Source organism: Aotus nancymaae, unplaced genomic scaffold (assembly GCF_030222135.1).
Source record: "Aotus nancymaae isolate 86718 unplaced genomic scaffold, 86718_ANA_hifiasm-v0.15.2.pri h1tg000028l, whole genome shotgun sequence".
Classification (NCBI taxonomy): domain Eukaryota; kingdom Metazoa; phylum Chordata; class Mammalia; order Primates; family Aotidae; genus Aotus; species Aotus nancymaae.
This window is the reverse complement of record NW_026988441.1, coordinates 17,461,538-17,480,038: the sequence shown is the minus strand read 5'-3', so window position 1 is coordinate 17,480,038 and position 18,501 is coordinate 17,461,538. Positions and strand designations below refer to the sequence as shown.

Here is an 18,501-nt window from a genome sequence, read left to right as displayed (position 1 = left end):
CCTATTCTTGGGACCCAAATGTTTCAGTCCTTTTTCCTTCTGGGGTAGCAGAAACAGCTGTGCGCTCTGCTGTCATCTCTAAGAAACCACCACACCACTGAATGTCACTGTGTACTTACAAACCACGCTTATATTCGTCATGTCACTTCCTCTTCACCCCACCTCCAAATGAGGTAAGCAGAGATTATCCCTAGTTCATGCATGACGTTACTGAGGCCCAGAGAAGTGACCTGCCCAATATGACTCAACTAGTAAATGGCAGAGATGAAATTCAAAGGCAGGTCTGATGATTCCAAGGTCCTTGATGCCACAATTACATTTCTTTGACTCTAGGAGTTCACAAACGAAGTGAGGAGACAGGAGGCTATGGGTAGAATGTGTGCGTTCTGGAAGCAGAGGGGGTGGTCTCCTGCAGGCAGAAGGCAGAGGCAGGGTTAGAAAACCCCACCCCCTCGGGGTATGTTGGCAGACTGATACTTGGGACATCCAATGGAGGCCTGTGAGGTCAGGGGCGGGGCTAGCTCCAGGGGGGCCCCAGGAGCCCCAACAGCAGTTCAGAGCATGCGGTGTCCTGGAGCAAGCTACAAGCGGTGAGTGATGGCTTCTCCCCAGCTGAGACTTTCTTCCGATCACAACTCTCTTTCTGTCCCCTCCCTGCCAACCTGGAACCCTCTCCCTGAGGTGTCCAAATGTAGCCCTCCCTCCCACAAGGGCCCCTGCGCAGGGAGCCTGCCCCTAGAACTCTGCCTGCTGGGTGCTAAGACATTTGGGTTCTGATTCTTTTGGTATCTGGGTTCCCAGCTCTCTTCTTAAAAGCCAATGCGGTGGTTTTGATGTGTGAGAAACTCCTGCCTTCTTGGGTGTGGTCTTCCTATTCTTCACTTTTTGTCTAATGAAAAACAAATTAAACCATCTCCTTATCCGAATCTTGAGCAGAAACAGCCTCAGCCTCCCTATCTCCAGGTCCCACATCGCTTCCTCCCATTTCCCCAGGGGTCCATTCTCCAAAACCTCTCTCCATCATTGGAGGGTCCTCTCCTGTGGCTTCTGCACCTGTTTTCCTCATTCTCCGGATGGGAATGTCTGGTTCCTTCCCTGAGGATGTGTTCTAGAAGCTTCAGCTTCAGGGTGATGATTGCCAGATGCCTTAGCACCTTTGCTCCTGCAGCCAGGTTCCCTATCATGCTGCTGTCTCTGCCTTTCCAGTGAGATGGGCTTGTGGGGGAGGACCCACTAGCTCTCTAAGCTCTCCTGTGACACTGTGTCATGCTCCATCCCTTAGTGCCAGGGTTGACTGGGTTTTGTGGTGATCCTTTTCTCTGGAGTGAGGGAAGCCTGGCTTGCGCAGAGGTGTTTCCCTGCAGAGGGGGTTGGAGAAGCAGAAGTGGCAGTATCTGCTATCTTTTACGTCAGAGACTGCTAATGGGCACACGTCCCATATGCCTGTCTTAAACCCACTACCAGATATTTCTGTTAACTGCCTGGCCCTTGCTCTGTAAGTCCTGAATTTGGTCTAATTTCCATTCTCTTGCCACCATGCCTACCCATTATGATTCTGGATAAGCTCCAATCCTCTCTTGGGTTACTCTATTTGCTCAATCAGGACAGAGGGCTCTGATCTAGGACCACCAACTCACACTCTCTCCCCTCACATCCACAGGCTTGAGATGAGATGTTCCTCCCTCCCTTTTCAACCATGGACCTCACACTGTGGCCTTTCTCTTAGAGCCTCTGAGACTGGTTCCCAAGCAAAGAACAATGCCCCTGCCCCCCATAAGGCTGCCCAGCCCCTATGGCTCTGATCGGCTGGTACAGCTAGCAGCAAGGCTCCGGCCAGCACTATGTGATACCCTGATCACTGTAGGGAGCCAGGAGTTCCCCGCCCACAGTCTGGTGCTAGCAGGTGTCAGCCAGCAGCTGGGCCGCAGGGGCCAGTGGGCTCTGGGAGAAGGCATCGGCACGTCCACCTTTGCCCAGCTCCTGCACTTTGTGTATGGGGAGAGTATAGAGCTGCAGCCTGAGGAGCTAGGACCCCTTGAGGAGGCGGCCAGGGCCTTGGGGGTACAGTCCCTGGAAGAGGCATGCCAAAGGGCTCGAGGAGACAGGGCTAAAGAGCCAGATCCAGGCCTGAAGAAACACCAGGAGGAGCCAGAGAAACCCTCACGGAATCCTGAGAGAGAACTGGGGGACCCTAGAGAGAAGCAGAAACCAGAGCAGGCTTCTCGAACTGGTGGGAGACAACAGACGTTGCACAAGCAGGTGCCACCAAGAGGCAGCTCCGAGAAGGCAGGAACAACGCAGGAGGCTCAGGGGGAGCAGACGAGGTCAAAGGAGAACCGCCTCCAAGCCCCTGTTGGCCACAGGGGAGCAGATGGGAAGCAAGGAGTGCTCATGTGGGTGAGGGAGAATCCAGGGCGTTCCGAGGAAAGTCTATGGGAGCTCCCTGGCCCCTTTACCCCAGCAGGCTTCCCCCAAACCAGCATCACCCCCAGACCCTGGTGGGCTGAGGCCCCTTGGCTGGTGGGGGGCCAGCCTGCCCTGTGGAGCATCCTGCTGGTGCCGCCTAGATATGGCACTCCCTTCTCCCACAGTGCCCCCACCACTGGAGCCTGGCAGGAGCTCTGGCAGGACCACAGGTGAGTGGAGGACCTAGTGCTCTCTCTCCAGGCTGGGAGGGCGTGGCCCAGGAGGGGCAGCCCTGCTGGGTGGAAGGGCACCGGATCTCTACTGCACAGTTCCGGAGCTGGGGATGGGACAAGAAGCTGCTACCACTGGTCATGCCAAAGACAGCCCCCGGGAGGTCTTGGGACACCCCCTCTTCAGCAAGGGGCCAGGCTCCCAGGTTTAGCCAAGGCTGTAACTCTTCCCCACCCCATCCCAGGATCCCACTGTCCCTAAATGCCCCCAAAGGGCACTGGAGCCAGAACCAGTTGGCCTCCTCCAGCCCCACTCCAGGTAAGCCTCGAGCTGTCCTGCATACACCTGCAACATGGTCTCTTCTCTGGGGTGGGGCCCAGGAGTCAAGCCTGAGCAGGGCCCCTACCTACCTCCCTCTGTTCCCTCTAGGTTCCCTCCCCCAGGACCCCACACAGCTCAGCCCTGGGGAGATGGAAGAGTCTGATCAGGGGCACACAGGTGAGTCGGGCGGGGGAACTCGTGCCTCAGCCCCATTGTAGCCCTTGATTTCTTGCCTGAATGGTACAGTGAGTTGGCGCTGGGTCCCTGGCCCTGCCCTCCTTTGCCTTCTCTGTTCCCCACAGGTGTACTTGCAACCTGTGTAGGTCATGAGGGCAAGGCAGGCTGCCCACCTCGCCCGCACCTTCCCCCGGCCCCTCCTGCTCGATCTCGGCCCTATGCGTGCTCTGTCTGTGGAAAGAGGTTTTCACTCAAACATCAGATGGAGACGCACTACCGAGTCCACACAGGTATGGGCGCCCAGCCCTGTGTGAACTGTCGGCTTTCTTTGCAACTCCGCTCCGAGTCTCCCCCTGCGTGCCCAGTTCCTGCGCAATCCCCTCTCCCCGTGGCCCGATGTACCCCCTAACTTGGCCAGCTTTTGCCCACTTCTTCCTTCCTTCACCGGCCTCCCCTTCTCCCCTAGGAGAGAAGCCCTTCTCCTGTAGCCTTTGTCCTCAGCGCTCCCGGGACTTCTCGGCCATGACCAAGCACCTGCGGACGCACGGGGCTGCTCCGTACCGCTGCCCTCTGTGTGGGGCCGGCTGTCCCAGCCTGGCCTCCATGCAAGCGCACATGCGCGGCCACTCGCCCAGCCAACTCCCGCCCGGATGGACCATCCGCTCCACCTTCCTCTACTCCTCCTCGAGACCGTCCCGGCCCTCGACCTCTCTCTGTTGTCCCCCTTCCTCCACCACCTGACGGAGTGTCGGTAGCGTCTCAGCCAAGAGTCCAATTAAAGAACGAAAAGCCGGCTGGCTCGGCTTCTGACCTGGCACTGCTGCTACAGCGGCCTAGCAAATTCCGCCCCAGAAAGGGCGCCGAGTGCCCTCTCCCGGACGATCGCGGGTCGCAGAAGCCCAGGCCAGCGAGCCCTACAGGGCGAGGGCACTGAAGTGTGCAGGAGCGAAGGTTAACGGTAGGAGGATTGTCGATCGCATCAGCATAATAAAGAGTTTCCTGTGTTGTCCCTTCAGGACTAGAAAGCCGAGTTTAGTCTGTGCACACCCCCGCCCACGCCCCTTGTCGTGTAGCGGCCCCTGGTGGTCCAGCGGAGTAGACACTTCCTCCAACCCCAAGGCGCCCCATCCTTCCCCGGAGGCAGCCGGCCGCGAGGACTCGGTGTCCGGGTACACCTCGCGGCAGGTCCTGGGCTGGTGGGGGTTGTGCGACCGCAAGTCACTCGCCCCTTCCACTGCAATCCACGGCGTGAGGAGTCTGATCTGGGCGCGCTCGGCCCAGGGTGGGAGAGGAACGCGTGCTCCGACCTTGCTCTCGGCCATCCGCTTACTCTCCTGGAGCACACTGACCCCGAGACCGCGGCCTTTCCGGCGTCTTTCCTCCAAGCCGTGCCGAACCGCCGCCGGGTCGCGCCTGGAACCGAGACTAAATGTGCTTTCCACCGCTCCTTCTCCAGCCCACACCTCCAGCAGCCACGAACTGCATTTCCCAGGGCCTCAGAATCCCGAGGCCCGAGCCCGCGGCACCCTGGGAGTGGTAGTCCACGCGGGCCGCCGGCCTAGCCAAGAACAATGGGAGGAGCCTGGGGCGAGGACCACACCTCCTGGAGGCCCGGCAACCCGCTTTCCGGGTCCTGGCCAGGAACCCCCGCAGTCTCTGCCCTCGCGCCCTGGCTGCCGGAGAAAGAAGCGAGGCATCCGGACTACATTTCCCGGAGGCCCCCGCGGCTCGCCCCTCTGCAGCCGCGACGCGGGGTCTGTGCTCCCCAGGCGCGGTCCGAGGGCGCCGGCCGGCCGCGGACTCCCGCTCCCGTGGTGCCCCGCGCGTGGCCGGCCCGGCCCCCGGCCCCCGGCCCCCGGCGGCCCAGCGGCGGCGCTGGTTGTTGTCGTGCGCCGCGGCCGCCCCGCCCCCGCTCTCTCCCCTCCCCCCGCCCCTGCGCACGGGCCGCCCCTCCCCCCGCCTCCCCGGCCCCTCTCACGGTGCCAAGATGGCGGCGGCGGCGGGCGGCGGCAGTTGCCCCGGGCCTGGCTCCGCGCGGGGCCGCTTCCCAGGCCGGCCGCGGGGCGCCGGCGGGGGCGGGGGCCGCGGCGGACGGGGCAACGGAGCCGAAAGAGTGCGGGTAGCTCTGCGGCGCGGCGGTGGCGCGACGGGGCCGGGCGGAGCCGAGCCTGGGGAGGACACGGCCCTGCTCCGTTTGCTGGGGCTCCGCCGGGGCCTGCGCCGACTCCGCCGCCTGTGGGCCGGTCCGCGGGTCCAGCGGGGCCGGGGCCGGGGTCGGGGCCGGGGCTGGGGCTCGAGCCGGGGCTGCTTGCTGGAAGAGGAGAGCAGTGACGGGGAATCCGACGAGGAGGTGAGGCGGTCGGAGGCGTCCCCGGCGCCGGGTGGGGCGGAGGCCAGAGCTTCCAGGGGTCTGGGTTGCCCCGGGGGCGGCGTGGGCAGGCCGGGTTCTCAGGGTTCCTTCGGAGAGACGAGGCACGGAGGGAGGGAGACTGCATGCAGCTTCCGGGGGAAAGGGCCTCTGGAGGTGGGTAGAGAAGCCCCGGCTGCAGCCGGGCACTCGCGCCCGATGCCGGTCCTGTTGAAGTGTCTTGGGCTGATGCTTTTCGGCAGCTGGCAAAGCTAGGGCAGTGGAGGTTTGGGCGAGGAAGCAGTGGGTACTGCATCTCCGGCCAGTAGTGGTTGACAGCGGCAGCGTGGCCTTGGCGAACGGACTGGAGCTGTCTGGGCTCTTACCTGTGGGCTGCCCCGCCGGGCCTCGCAACCTCCTGGTTTCTCCAGGGCCCACTTCCTCTTGGCATCTCAGCTGGAGTGGTGGAGGGCATCCTCTTTGGGCTCGGGTTGAACAGGAGTGGGATGAAGGCCGGGACTGGGACTGGGCACTCTGGCAGGTCAGAGCTCAGCTCAGGATTTCTCCCCAGCCTTTGAGAACAGGCAGGAAGGTGGGGGTTGCTTTACCCAGGACGGTTAATAACCACCTGAGGGCTCGCAGTGGAGCCTGTGCGAAAGGCATCTGATGCTCTCCCTGCCCCTCTACTTGTGGACCCCTGTTCCCAATTTAATTCAGAAAGAAGTCGTGCCCCGAAAGGGTGTCTGTGGAGGTCCCGCTTTGGCCTGAGTTGGAATCTGAGTTAGGGGCCTGCTGCCTTCTCAGAGGAGACCCTGTTGTCTTCTCTCCTGGGCCAGTGAGCCATGGCTTTGGCCGTGCTGGCGTGGTCCGGCCCTGGGGATCGGGGTTGGAAATACCTGGTGTCTGCAACCCTAGGGAGAGACCCTGTCTTCCACTCCCCTTGACCTTTGAGCCTTTTTCAATCTTTTAAAATAGGAATGGGTATGCTGAGTGGGAACTGGGGATATTCCTCGATACCTGAGGTGGACCGAGGGCTTTGGCACTGACTGCTGTTTCTCCCCTCCACCCCTGGTCCCCTAAATCAGGAGTTTCAGGGTTTTCATTCAGATGAAGATGTGGCCCCCAGTTCTCTGCGCTCTGCGCTCCGATCCCAGCGAGGTGAGTGACGGGGGAACTCCACCTCTGTAGCGTCACAGGAATTTATCCTCGTCCTTCGTGTCAGCTCTTCCCTGTTCAGCTAGTCTCTGTCAGTTGCCGAGTGTGTTCTGTGTTCAGAGTCCAAGTTAGGCTGGGCAGTGGGGGAAACACACGAGCAAAACTTAGTCCCTGCCCTCCTGGAGCGCCTTCCTTGGTCTGCAGGCCGGCTTGATCCATCTCCCCACAACTGTTCTCCTTTTAGGTCGAGCGCCCCGAGGTCGGGGTCGCAAGCATAAGACGACCCCACTTCCTCCTCCTCGCCTAGCAGATGTGGCTCCTACCCCCCCAAAGACCCCTGCCCGGAAACGGGGCGAGGAAGGCACAGAACGGATGGTGCAGGCACTGACTGAACTTCTCCGGCGGGCCCAGGCACCCCCAGCACCCCGGAGCCGGACGTGTGAGCCCTCTACCCCGCGCCGGTCTCGGGGACGGCCCCCAGGACGGCCAGCAGGCCCCTGCAGGAGGAAGCAACAAGCAGTAATGTTGGCAGAAGCAGCTGTGACAATCCCCAAACCTGAGCCCCCACCTCCTGTGGTTCCAGTGAAACACCAAACTGGCAGCTGGAAGTGCAAGGAGGGGCCTGGTCCAGGACCTGGGACCCCCAAGCGTGGAGGACAGTCAGGCCGCGGAGGCCGTGGAGGCAGGGGCCGAGGTCGAGGTGGGCTCCCCTTTGTGATCAAGTTTGTTTCAAGGGCCAAAAAAGTGAAGATGGGACAATTGTCCTTGGGACTCGAATCGGGTCAGGGTCAAGGTCAACATGAGGAAAGTTGGCAGAATGCCCCCCAAAGAAGAGTTGGATCTGGACAGGGAGGGAGCCCTTGCTGGAAAAAGCAGGAGCAGAAGCTGGATGATGAGAAAGAGGAGAAGAAAGAAGAGGAAAAAGACGAGGAGGGAAAAGAGAAGGAAGAAAGAGCTGTAGCTGAGGAGATGATGCCAGCCATGGACAAGGAAGAGGCAAAGCTGCCACCGCCACCTCCAGCCCCTTCACCTCCTCCACCCCTCCCACCCCCCTTGATATCTTCTCTACCCCCACCCCCACTCTGCCCTCCACCACCACCCCCAGTGTCCCCACCACCCCTGCCATCCCCTCTACAGCCTCCTCCCCAAGAGGAGCAGGAAGAATCCCCTCCTCCTGTGGTCCCAGCTACCTGCTCCAGGAAGAGGGGCCGGCCTCCTCTGACTCCCAGCCAGCGGGCGGAGCGGGAAGCTGCTCGGGCAGGGCCAGAGGGCACCTCTCCTCCCACTCCAACCCCCAGCACCGCCACGGGAGGCTCTCCAGAGGACAGTCCCACCGTGGCCCCCAAAAGCACCACCTTCCTGAAGAACATCCGGCAGTTTATTATGCCTGTGGTGAGTGCTCGCTCCTCCCGTGTCATCAAGACACCCCGGCGATTTATGGATGAAGACCCCCCCAAACCCCCAAAGTTGGAGGTCTCACCTGTCTTGCGACCTCCCATCGCCACTTCCCCACTTGCTCCCCAGGAACCAGCACCAGCCCCTTCTCCACCACATGCCCCAACTCCTCCATCTACCCCAGTCCCTCTCCCTGAGAAGAGACGGTCCATCCTAAGGGAACCCACATTTCGCTGGACCTCACTGACCCGGGAGCTGCCCCCTCCTCCCCCAGCCCCCCCACCTGCCCCGGTCCCTTCCCCACCCCCTGCTCCTGCCACCTCCTCCCGGAGGCCCCTACTCCTTCGGGCCCCTCAGTTTACCCCAAGCGAAGCCCACCTGAAGATCTACGAATCGGTGCTTACTCCTCCTCCCCTTGGGGCTCCTGAAGCCCCTGAGCCAGAGCCTCCTCCCGCCGATGACTCTCCGGCTGAGCCTGAGCCTCGGGCATTGGGCCGAACCAACCACCTCAGCCTGCCTCGATTCGCCCCTGTGGTCACCACTCCTGTTAAGGCCGAGGTGTCCCCTCATGGGGCCCCAGCTCTGAGCAACGGGCCACAACCTCAGGCTCAGCTACTGCAGCCCCTGCAGGCCTTGCAAACCCAGCTCCTGCCCCAGGCACTACCGCCACCGCAGCCACAGCCACAGCTGCAGCCACCACCGTCACCACAGCAGATGCCTCCCTTGGAAAAAGCTCGCGTTTCTGGCCTGGGTTCCTTGCCGCTATCTGGGGTAGAGGAGAAAATGTTCAGCCTCCTCAAGAGAGCCAAAGTGCAGCTATTCAAGATCGACCAGCAGCAGCAGCAGCAGAAGGTGGCAGCTTCCATGCCGGTGAGTATGGTGCCTGGGCCCAGCTGCACACCCATCCATCCAGCCTCCATTGTCTGCAGCCCCCTAACCTCCCACCTCCCTGGACACTTTCCAGCATTGTGGGGAACCCTCAGAACCAGCCTTTCCCTGATCCCCCACCTTCCTGTGTTCCTCCCCAGCCCCAATCCTTCCCTGTGCTAGTGCCCTATCCCTATCTTCTTTTTTTTTTTTGAGATGGAATCTTGCTCTGTTGTCCAGGCTAGAGTGCAGTGGTGCGATCTTGGCTCACTGCAACCTTCGCCTCCCGGGGTTCAAGCGATTCTTCTGCCTCAGTAGGTGGGACTATAGGCGCCTGCCACCACACCCGGCTGATTTTTGTATTTTTAGGAGAGATGAGGTTTCTCCATATTGGCAAGGCTGATCTCGAACTTCTGACCTTGTGATCTGCCCGCCTTGGCCTCCCAAAGTGCTGGGATTACAGGCATGAGCCACCACGCCCTGCCCCCTGTCCCTATCTTTCTTCACAATCCAGCCCCTGACCCTGTTCATTCCCTGCCAGCTGAGCTCTGGAGGGCAGATGGAGGAGGTGGTTGGGGCTGTCAAGCAGATCTCCGACAGAGGCCCCCTCTGGTCAGAAGATGAGTCGATGGAAGCTAAGAGAGAGCGGCCCTCGGTATGCATCAGGACGAGGGCTCCGAAGAAGGCTGGCAGGAGGAGCGGGGCTGTGGGAGCACAAGCAGCAGCTGCCCACACACATTCCTGATTTCTCTCCCAGGGTCCCGAGTCCCCTGTGCAAGGTCCCCGCATTAAACATGTCTGCCGTCATGCTGCTGTGGCCCTGGGTCAGGCCCGGGCCATGGTGCCTGAAGATGTCCCTCGCCTCAGTGCCCTCCCTCTCCGGGATCGGCAGGACCTCGCCACAGAGGGTAGGTGGGGAGACTGGACAGCCACGTGAGGTTTGGGGATGACTCCACACTTGGGTGACATGCACCAAAAGCCTAGGAGAGAGGGAGCCAAGTCAGGCGCTGGGGGTTAGGTGGCAAGTGGGCTGGAGCACTAGGTCCTACAGCAGCTTCGTTTGGGAGCACTAGGAACTTGTTGCTGTGAGAAAGCAAGAGCCAGATTGTGGGAAAGCAGGGAAGTGAGGTAGAAGGCCTGGTGGCTTTATGGCTCCATGCCCTGCTCCTTGCCTGTTGCTATAGATACATCATCAGCATCTGAGACTGAGAGTGTCCCGTCACGATCCCAGCGGGGAAAGGTGGAGGCAGCAGGCCCTGGGGGAGACTCAGAGCCCACAGGATCTGCAGGGACCCTGGCCCACACACCCCGGCGCTCACTGCCCTCCCATCACGGCAAGAAGATGCGGATGGCTCGGTGTGGACACTGTCGGGGCTGCCTACGTGTGCAGGACTGTGGGTCCTGTGTCAACTGCCTAGACAAGCCCAAGTTTGGGGGCCCCAACACCAAGAAGCAGTGCTGTGTGTGAGTAGCTGGGTGTGGCTTCGTTCCCTTGCTTGTTGGTCTTCTAGGCTTCCTGCCTTGCTCCTCTTCTGCCTGGCCAGAGCAGTGGGGTTGGCATCCTTGTGGAGAGCTTCCTCTCTTCCCCCAGACCACCAGTCCCCTACCCTGGTGACGTGCTGCTCCCCTCCCCAGATACCGGAAGTGTGACAAAATAGAGGCTCGGAAGATGGAACGACTGGCTAAAAAAGGTGACAAGCTTTAAGGAGCATTTCTTCTCAAAACTATGTGCTGTGGAGGGAGCTGTGTTTCTTTGCCCTCCTCCCTTGCAGCTCACCTTCTTTGTCTTTTCCGTCATGTGCTTTCACAGCTCCCGCGTTCATTCCCTGCCCTGCTTCTTTCTGGCTTCTCTCCCAGTGTCCCATGTCCCTGGCTGCGCTCAAATCCTACTAAGTCCCCTGTTCCCGCAGGCCGGACGATAGTGAAGACGCTGTTGCCCTGGGATTCCGATGAATCTCCTGAGGCCTCCCCTGGTCCTCCAGGCCCACGCCGGGGGGCGGGAGCTGGGGGGCCCCGGGAGGAGGTGGTGGCCCCCCCAGGGCCCGAGGAGCAGGACTCACTCCTGCAGCGCAAGTCAGCTCGGCGCTGCGTCAAACAGCGACCCTCCTATGATATCTTCGAGGACTCGGATGACTCGGAGCCCGGGGGCCCCCCTGCTCCTCGGCGTCGGACCCCCCGAGAAAATGGTGCGAACTGCTCAATGTTCTCTATTGATGGTTTATCTAGTCCTATGTCTTTTGGGTGGAAGGGACAAGGCACCAGACCCAGGGCTGTGTCAGTCTGATAGAGAAGGTGGCTGAGGGCAGAGGAGGAGGCAGTTTTCAGGTGGACATACAGAACTGGCCTATGAGGGTCTCAGTGAGCCTAATGAGTGAGACTTCAAGAGTCATCCTAGGTCTGGTGCAGTGGTTCACATTTGTAATCCCAACACTTTTGGGAGGCCAAAGTGGGAGGATCACTTGAACCCAGGAATTCAAGACCAGCCTAGACAACATAGTGGAACCCTGTCTCTATAAAAGCAAAAGTTAGCGGTACGTGGTGGCATACATCTGTGGTCTCAGTTACTCAGGAGGCTGAGGCAGGAGGATCGTCTGAGTCTGGGAGTTCAAGGCTGCTGTGGGCTGTGGGTCACACCACTGCATTCCAGTCTGGGCAACAGTGAGACCCTGTCTCAAACAAGAAAAAGAGTCGTCCTGGCAGGTCTTGGTTAGTTAAAGAAGGCCCTGGGAATCCAGGTAACATTTGGGGTTGTAGAAGAGGGATGTGGAAGGGGAGGGACCTCACTGCACATTGTGTCCTGCCTAGAGCTGCCACTGCCAGAACCTGAGGAGCAGAGCCGGCCCCGCAAACCCACCCTGCAGCCTGTGTTGCAGCTCAAGGCCCGAAGGCGCCTGGACAAGGTCAGCACGGCCCGCTCCGAGAGCCCCTTCCCTCCAGGAGCTACCTGGCAAGTCAGAGTGACAGGCACACCTGAGTGTCATGGTGTGTCCACACAAGAGGACAGGCCCTGAGGGATGAGGCAGGCCTTGCCTGTCTGGAAAGCAAAGTGGGGTCTGGATCAGGGTCTGGGTCCAGTAGGCTGGGGGAAGGGCGGCAAGGAGAAGAGTCTGCATCATGGCCAGGCTGGCAACTCTGAACTCCCCTCCCCTTCCTTCCTAGGATGCTTTGGCCCCTGGCCCCTTTGCTTCTTTTCCCAATGGCTGGACTGGAAAGCAGAAATCTCCCGATGGTGTGCACCGTGTCCGTGTGGATTTTAAGGTATGGCATTGAGTGGGGCGGGTCGCTGGGCCTCTGGTTTGAAGAACCTCATTGACTGTGCCAGAGAAGCCAGGTGGGTCTGACTTGTGTGCCTGGCTGCCCTCTGATCCTGCGTTCTCTCTTCCCCCAGGAGGATTGTGATTTGGAGAACGTGTGGCTGATGGGGGGCCTGAGTGTGCTCACCTCCGTGCCAGGGGGCCCCCCGATGGTGTGCTTGCTGTGTGCCAGCAAAGGACTGCATGAGGTTAGATCTCCTTGTTTCTTCACAGACCCCCAGATCTCTGTTGGCTGTCATGGCCTGATTCCATGAGTCTTCTCAGCTGGGTCTCATCCCCTGGCCCTCAGGCCTCATGCTGTACCTATCATTCACTCCCCGCTCCCCGTCCCCAGCTGGTGTTCTGCCAAGTCTGCTGTGACCCTTTCCACCCATTTTGCCTGGAGGAGGCTGAGCGGCCCCTGCCCCAGCATCACGACACCTGGTGCTGCCGTCGATGCAAGTTCTGCCATGTCTGTGGACGCAAAGGCCGCGGATCCAAGGTTTGGGCCCAGGGGCCAGCCGGGATGGGTGGAGGCCTGAAGGTGAAGGCATCCATGTGCCAGCAGGTATCGCTATCTCTGTCTCCACATCCAACAGCACCTCCTGGAGTGTGAGCGCTGCCGCCATGCTTACCACCCGGCCTGCCTGGGGCCCAGCTACCCAACCCGGGCCACGCGCAAACGGCGCCACTGGGTGAGAGATGAGGTCCACCCCCTTGCCTTGGCTCTAATTAATATCACCACTACCCCCAAACTTGCTCTAGGTTGAGGTTCTCAGGAAGAGAGGGGATTTGGGGATCCTCTTGAGAATTTGATTAGTAACATTTTCTCTTCAATAATTTCACGTAGGTCAGATTTATATTCAGAATTTGTGTGAAGTAGTTTTAGGAGCTTATGAATCTCATGTTCCCTGGGCTCAGAATCCCCTGCTCTAGTCCAGTGTCCACTTCTACACTCCTGTTGCTCCTCCGTGTCTGTTCTGCGTGTCTCTTCTCCTCTTACTCGTCCTTCCTTGTTTACTTCCTGCATACCCCCACCTCCTCCTTGCCCATCTCCCACTCATTGCTTGAGCCCAGTGTCTGCCTTTCCCCTAACATCGCCCTGTTCCCCCAGATCTGTTCAGCCTGTGTGCGCTGTAAGAGCTGTGGGGCGACTCCAGGCAAGAACTGGGACGTCGAGTGGTCTGGAGATTACAGCCTCTGCCCCAGGTGCACCCAGCTCTATGAGAAAGGTGGGGACCGGGCAGGGGAACTGGACACTGGGGGCCATGGGGAAATGGCCAGGCTCCTCGACAGGCCTTAGCATAGACCCTTTTTTCTCATGGCTTTCCACCTTCTAGCTATAGGACTGTCTGTTCAGTTCAGGGAACACTTCCACAGAAGTCCATCCAGGATGTAAAACAGGGACACATTAGCCTCTCTGAGGGTGGTGGGAGTGGAAGGCCTGGGACTCTACCATTTTAATGTCTGAGGTACTTCCTGGAACTTCATATCTCCACCAAGGGGTTTGGAAGCATTCAGGCAGCACATTAGCAAGGCCTTGTGTTCCTCCAAGTTTGAAGAGGCCTCATCCTAGGGCTGAGCACAGTGGCTCATGCCTGTAATCCTAGCACTTTGGAAGGCCGAGGCAGGTGGATCATCTGAGGTCAGGAGTTCAAGATCAGCCAACACGGTGAAACCCCATCTGTAGTAAAAATGCAAAAAATTTACCGGGCATGGTGGCGGGTAGTAATCCCAGCTACTCAGGAGACTGAGGCAGGAGAATCGCCTGAACCCAGACAGCAGAAGTTGCAGTGAGCCAAGATCTTGCCACTGCAAGACTGTCTCAAAAAAAAAAAAAAAAGAAGCCTCATTTTCAAGTAGCTTTTAGGGAGCTTTTAGAGACCCAAGATGGGATCATATTGGAGGCAGCTAAGGTACAGCTAATCCCTGAACAGAGCCACTCAGGGCTAGGTGGGAACCCCAGCACCTCTGACTCGTCCTTGTCTTCCCTTCCTCCAGGAAACTACTGCCCGATCTGCACACGCTGCTATGAAGACAATGACTACGAGAGCAAGATGATGCAGTGCGCACAGTGCGACCACTGGGTGCATGCCAAGTGCGAGGGGCTCTCAGGTGAGTCAGCGGAGCACCTGGGCTGCAGCCTCAAGCCTGTGGGGACCCCTACCCCCACCACAGGCCCCAAGAGGACAGGTGGGCTAAGGGTCCTGCTGGCCTAGGGGCCGCTGGGAGCCCTCACATCCTCTGAAACCACTTTCCCCTTTCCCACCTGGCTATCCTAGATGAAGACTACGAGATCCTTTCAGGACTGCCAGACTCGGTGCTGTACACCTGCGGACCATGTGCTGGGGCAGTCCAGCCCCGCTGGCGAGAGGCCCTGAGCGGGGCTCTCCAGGGGGGCCTGCGCCAGGTGCTCCAGGGCCTGCTGAGCTCCAAGGTGGTGGGCCCACTGCTGCTGTGCACCCAGGTCTGGAGGGCCCGGGAGGCAGGATAGGGTGGGGCCAGGTCCAGCCCCAGCCCTGCTGACTTCCCCACTTTGCAGTGTGGGCCGGATGGGAAGCAGCTGCACCCAGGACCCTGCGGCCTGCAAGCTGTAAGTCAGCGCTTCGAGGACGGCCACTACAAGTCTGTGGTGAGTGAGACACTGGGAGGAACAGGTGGGTGCCAGGAGGAGAGGGCTGGGGTTGCGCAGAGGGGGCTCAGCCCCTGACAAACCCCCTTACAGCACAGCTTTATGGAGGACATGGTGGGCATTCTCATGAGGCACTCGGAGGAGGGAGAGACCCCAGAACGCCGGGCTGGAGGCCAGATGAAAGGACTCCTGCTGAAGGTGGACTCTTCCGGGGTCACCCATAGGGTGGGGAACTGGGCCCTTCAGACCCTGCTTCTGCCAGCTCTCCTGGGGAAGCTGGCTCTTCTCATCCTGTTAATCTACTCCCCAGCTGCTAGAATCTGCGTTCGGCTGGTTCGACGCCCACGACCCCAAGTACTGGCGACGGAGTACCCGGCTGCCAAAGTGAGCAAGGCTGGGTGGCTAGCAGGACGGGGGCCAGTGAGTGAGGGCAAGGCCAGGGCATGCAGGGGCCACGAGGGCTGAGAAGAGATGAGCAGAGGTAGGGTCTGGAGTGGAGCTGAGGGGAGGGTGGTAGAACCCGGGTGAGATTCCCTGGTGGTTCTGGACTAGCAGAGCTTTGTTTCTGCTTTGTACAGGGCAGTGTTGGGGACAAAGCAGTGAGCAAGTCAGATTGGGCTCTGCTTAAAGAGCTCATTGTGGACCAGGCAGGCACTGAAGACCCAGATGGTCAGAGCAGTGATGGAGAATACCAGGGGGCAGTGGGGGCCCGGAGTGGGCACCTGCTGGAGCCAAGGCGTCAGGGAAGGCTTCCTGAAAGAGGTGACATTGGAGCAGAGCTGAGGAGGAGGAGTATTCCAGGCATGAGGAGGAGGAGTATTCCAGGCGTGAGGAGCAGAGTTTCATACGTCCAAGGTGGCACAAGAGGGCCTGGCCTATTTGGCAGACTGAGAGAAATTCCACGTGGAGAGAGAGCAGTGGGTGTCATGGCGAGTTCAGGCTGGTTTGTGGGCGGGTGCCCATCCAGCCGCCCTTGTTGGGCACGTCAGCTGCTAACCCTGCCTGTCCACAGTGGAGTCCTTCCCAATGCGGTGTTGCCCCCATCCCTGGACCATGTCTATGCGCAGTGGAGACAACAGGAACCAGAGACCCCAGAGTCAGGGCAGCCTCCCGGGGATCCCTCAGCAGGTACTGGGATGTTGAGGGCCGGAACCCAAGACCCCTGCGTTGGTGGCCAGGCTCTGGGTCCTGATTCTTAGACCTCCCTTCCCACTTCCTCTCCAGCATTCCAGGGCAAGGATCCTGCTGCCTTCTCACACCTAGAAGATCCCCGTCAGTGTGCACTCTGCCTCAAATACGGGGATGCTGACTCCAAGGTGAGGGCTGCTCTGTGACACACCAGGTTGTGGGGCCTGGTCCCTGGACCTTCACATCATGCCACTCCCCTTCTGCCCCAGGAAGCAGGGCGGCTCCTGTACATCGGTCAGAACGAGTGGACACACGTCAACTGTGCCATCTGGTCGGCAGAAGTCTTTGAGGAGAATGATGGCTCCCTCAAGAATGTGCATGCTGCTGTGGCCCGAGGGAGGCAGATGGTGAGGGCACGGGCCCAGAGAGGTGGGCAGCCCTCCAGCTCTCGGGGAGGCCTCCTCCAGTGCAGACAGCTCTTACTTCACATTCCCTACCTGGCATCCTTTTGCTGCCAGGCTGAGGTCTCTTGATTGCCCTGGGATGTTGGTGCTGGTGGCAGCTTTTTCCTATGTAGGCCCTCTGGCCATAATCTGGGCCTGAAGCATGGGAGTCTGAAAGTCAGAAGCATGCCCGTTGATTAAACCTGGGCTGCATGCTTTCTATGCTAGGTGGCATTGAGCCTCTCACTACATCCCCATGAGGTTAGAATTCCCCGCTCCTCAGAGTGGCGCCTGGGCCAGGTAGAGAGAGGCCTTAAGCACTCTTAGGAGTTGGGGTGGTAGAGATTCCCTCTGTGGAGTTAGCTATGAGGATGAGAATAACGTAACTTCCGCCTAAGAACAGTGTGACAAAGATGGTCAGTGCCATTAGCAAGCAATAGCTGTTGTCATTCTTGCTTCAGAGAATCAGAGTTTTGTGTGCACCTGGGCCTGGTTGTGGTTGGGGAGAGGCTGCACCTGGTGAGAGCCTTTGCCATGCCAGGTGCCAGGCTAGACGGACCCAGGCAGACTCAGTGACAGTGGTGCCTGGCACCTGGCCCTGGCTTCTCCCCTGAGCCGCCCTCCCCTATGCAGCGCTGTGAGCTCTGCCTGAAGCCTGGCGCCACGGTGGGCTGCTGCCTGTCCTCCTGCCTCAGCAACTTCCACTTCATGTGCGCCCGGGCCAGCTACTGCATCTTCCAAGACGACAAGAAAGTCTTTTGCCAGAAGCACACTGACCTCTTAGATGGCAAGGTGGGCCAGAACCTCGAGGCACACAGCTCCTTCCTGTCCTCTCTTCCCATTCACTCAGGGACCCCCGTGGCCCCTAGGCCTGGCCCTGCCCCCCTCTCAGTGTCTCCTAGTCTGTTTTCCCAGAGGCTTTTAGGCCAAGCCCCTGACTGCTCACATCTCACCTATAGATTTATCCTGGGAATCCCCCTTCCCCCACCAATCCAGCCACCCCACTTTATCACCCCCTCTCCCAGGAGATTGTGAACCCTGATGGTTTTGATGTTCTGCGCCGAGTCTATGTGGACTTTGAGGGCATCAACTTCAAGCGGAAGTTCTTGACGGGGCTTGAACCCGACGCCATCAATGTGCTCATTGGTAAGCTGCTTGCTCTCCGCCCCGTCTTCCTGCCCTGGCCTGCCTACCTCTCCTGACCGCCACTTTGCATCACAGGCTCCATCCGCATTGACTCCCTGGGTACTCTATCTGATCTCTCGGACTGCGAGGGACGACTCTTCCCCATTGGCTACCAGTGAGCAATCGGGGTGTTCGGTGGGGCCAGGGGACTCCACAGCTGGATTCCATTTCCCAAGCATCTTAACCCTCTTATCCCACACTCCAGGTGCTCCCGTCTGTACTGGAGTACCGTTGATGCTCGGAGGCGCTGCTGGTATCGGTGCCGAATTCTGGAGTATCGGCCATGGGGGCCGAGGGAAGAGCCGGCTCACCTGGAGGCTGCAGAGGAGAACCAGACCATTGTGCACAGCCCCACCCCTTCCTCAGGTGTGGCCTTGGCTCTGTCTTCTTCCTGAATGCCGCTCTCCCTAAACAAACTCACAGATCCCTGTTCCCTGCTCCCCTTTGGAAAGTCCAGGAGTCTTGTTCTTGCTTCAGTTGCTGTAATGTATCAGCAGCTCGCTTACTGCTGTGCCTTACATGCCAGGGGCTTTGCCTGGCTTTTCATGATAAGTGAGGAGGGGAGAGTGGCTTTTGGACGACCACAGGGAGTAGAACGCTACAGCTCCCTGACTTGGGGCTCTGTTCTCACGTAATGCACCCCAGTGTTACTATACTGCACCTCAAGGGGATAGTGGCTGAACATGGTAACATGGTGGGGAGTTGGAATTGGAACTGGATCTGCTCAGCTCCCAAACCGGCCCCCTTAGAGCCACACTGGCAGTGGGACGTAGCTGAGAGCTGGATGGCACAGGGCAAAGAATGGGCTTGGAGATGAGGGAGAGGTGGTTGTGGCAGAGCAGGAGGCAGAAGAGATTTGGATGGTAGAAAGAGCTTTATTCCAGGTTGGAGCAAGACAAGAAGTGAACAGAGGAGGTGGGT

At 59.5% G+C, this 18,501-nt stretch overlaps 2 protein-coding genes across 6 annotated transcripts in view; both read left to right on the top strand.

Annotated features, from left to right (window-relative positions):
- Positions 1 to 457: 457 nt before the first annotated feature.
- On the top strand, positions 458 to 4,150 carry ZBTB32 (zinc finger and BTB domain containing 32). 2 transcript variants are annotated; one of them, XM_064381465.1, is made up of 6 exons: positions 458 to 590; positions 1,661 to 2,636; positions 2,882 to 2,955; positions 3,067 to 3,135; positions 3,261 to 3,425; positions 3,602 to 4,150. In XM_064381465.1, the coding sequence occupies exons 2-6, from the start codon at positions 1,759 to 1,761 to the stop codon at positions 3,874 to 3,876; spliced, it is 1,461 nt and encodes a 486-aa protein (XP_064237535.1). In that variant the 5' UTR covers positions 458 to 590; positions 1,661 to 1,758; the 3' UTR covers positions 3,877 to 4,150. The 2 variants fall into 2 exon arrangements, with proteins under 2 accessions (XP_064237535.1, XP_064237536.1); XM_064381466.1 differs by having other exon boundaries at positions 3,282 to 3,425; positions 3,602 to 4,145.
- Positions 4,151 to 5,106: 956 nt separating this feature from the next.
- Positions 5,107 to 18,501, top strand: part of KMT2B (lysine methyltransferase 2B) — a 21,191-nt gene continuing 7,796 nt past the window's right edge. Inside the window, exons 1-26 of one of the 4 annotated variants that reach the window (XM_021676572.2) lie at positions 5,107 to 5,485; positions 6,568 to 6,640; positions 6,882 to 8,902; positions 9,441 to 9,554; positions 9,657 to 9,807; positions 10,084 to 10,363; positions 10,535 to 10,590; positions 10,810 to 11,085; positions 11,705 to 11,799; positions 12,059 to 12,157; positions 12,288 to 12,401; positions 12,548 to 12,694; positions 12,792 to 12,887; positions 13,307 to 13,424; positions 14,194 to 14,307; positions 14,475 to 14,659; positions 14,735 to 14,824; positions 14,918 to 15,022; positions 15,135 to 15,208; positions 15,837 to 15,952; positions 16,049 to 16,140; positions 16,222 to 16,359; positions 17,029 to 17,187; positions 17,421 to 17,541; positions 17,617 to 17,695; positions 17,786 to 17,946. In XM_021676572.2, coding sequence (XP_021532247.2) covers positions 5,123 to 5,485; positions 6,568 to 6,640; positions 6,882 to 8,902; positions 9,441 to 9,554; positions 9,657 to 9,807; positions 10,084 to 10,363; positions 10,535 to 10,590; positions 10,810 to 11,085; positions 11,705 to 11,799; positions 12,059 to 12,157; positions 12,288 to 12,401; positions 12,548 to 12,694; positions 12,792 to 12,887; positions 13,307 to 13,424; positions 14,194 to 14,307; positions 14,475 to 14,659; positions 14,735 to 14,824; positions 14,918 to 15,022; positions 15,135 to 15,208; positions 15,837 to 15,952; positions 16,049 to 16,140; positions 16,222 to 16,359; positions 17,029 to 17,187; positions 17,421 to 17,541; positions 17,617 to 17,695; positions 17,786 to 17,946 — 5,437 coding nt within the window. In that variant the 5' untranslated portion in view covers positions 5,107 to 5,122. Of the gene's footprint in view, positions 5,486 to 6,567; positions 6,641 to 6,881; positions 8,903 to 9,413; positions 9,555 to 9,656; positions 9,808 to 10,083; positions 10,364 to 10,534; positions 10,591 to 10,809; positions 11,086 to 11,704; positions 11,800 to 12,058; positions 12,158 to 12,287; positions 12,402 to 12,547; positions 12,695 to 12,791; positions 12,888 to 13,306; positions 13,425 to 14,193; positions 14,308 to 14,474; positions 14,660 to 14,734; positions 14,825 to 14,917; positions 15,023 to 15,134; positions 15,209 to 15,836; positions 15,953 to 16,048; positions 16,141 to 16,221; positions 16,360 to 17,028; positions 17,188 to 17,420; positions 17,542 to 17,616; positions 17,696 to 17,785; positions 17,947 to 18,501 lie in introns of those variants that run through there. The other 3 variants (XR_010344291.1, XM_021676571.2, XM_064381464.1) reach the window with 3 other exon arrangements.

Coding starts and splice junctions, on each gene's coding strand:
- ZBTB32 (XM_064381465.1), top strand. CDS start 1,759: ATGCCCCTGCCCCCCATAAGGCTGCCCAGCCCCTATGGCTCTGATCGG. Junction 2,637..2,881: donor GAGCTCTGGCAGGACCACAG/GTGAGTGGAGGA, acceptor ACCCCATCCCAG/GATCCCACTGTCCCTAAATG. Junction 3,426..3,601: donor GCACTACCGAGTCCACACAG/GTATGGGCGCCC, acceptor CTTCTCCCCTAG/GAGAGAAGCCCTTCTCCTGT.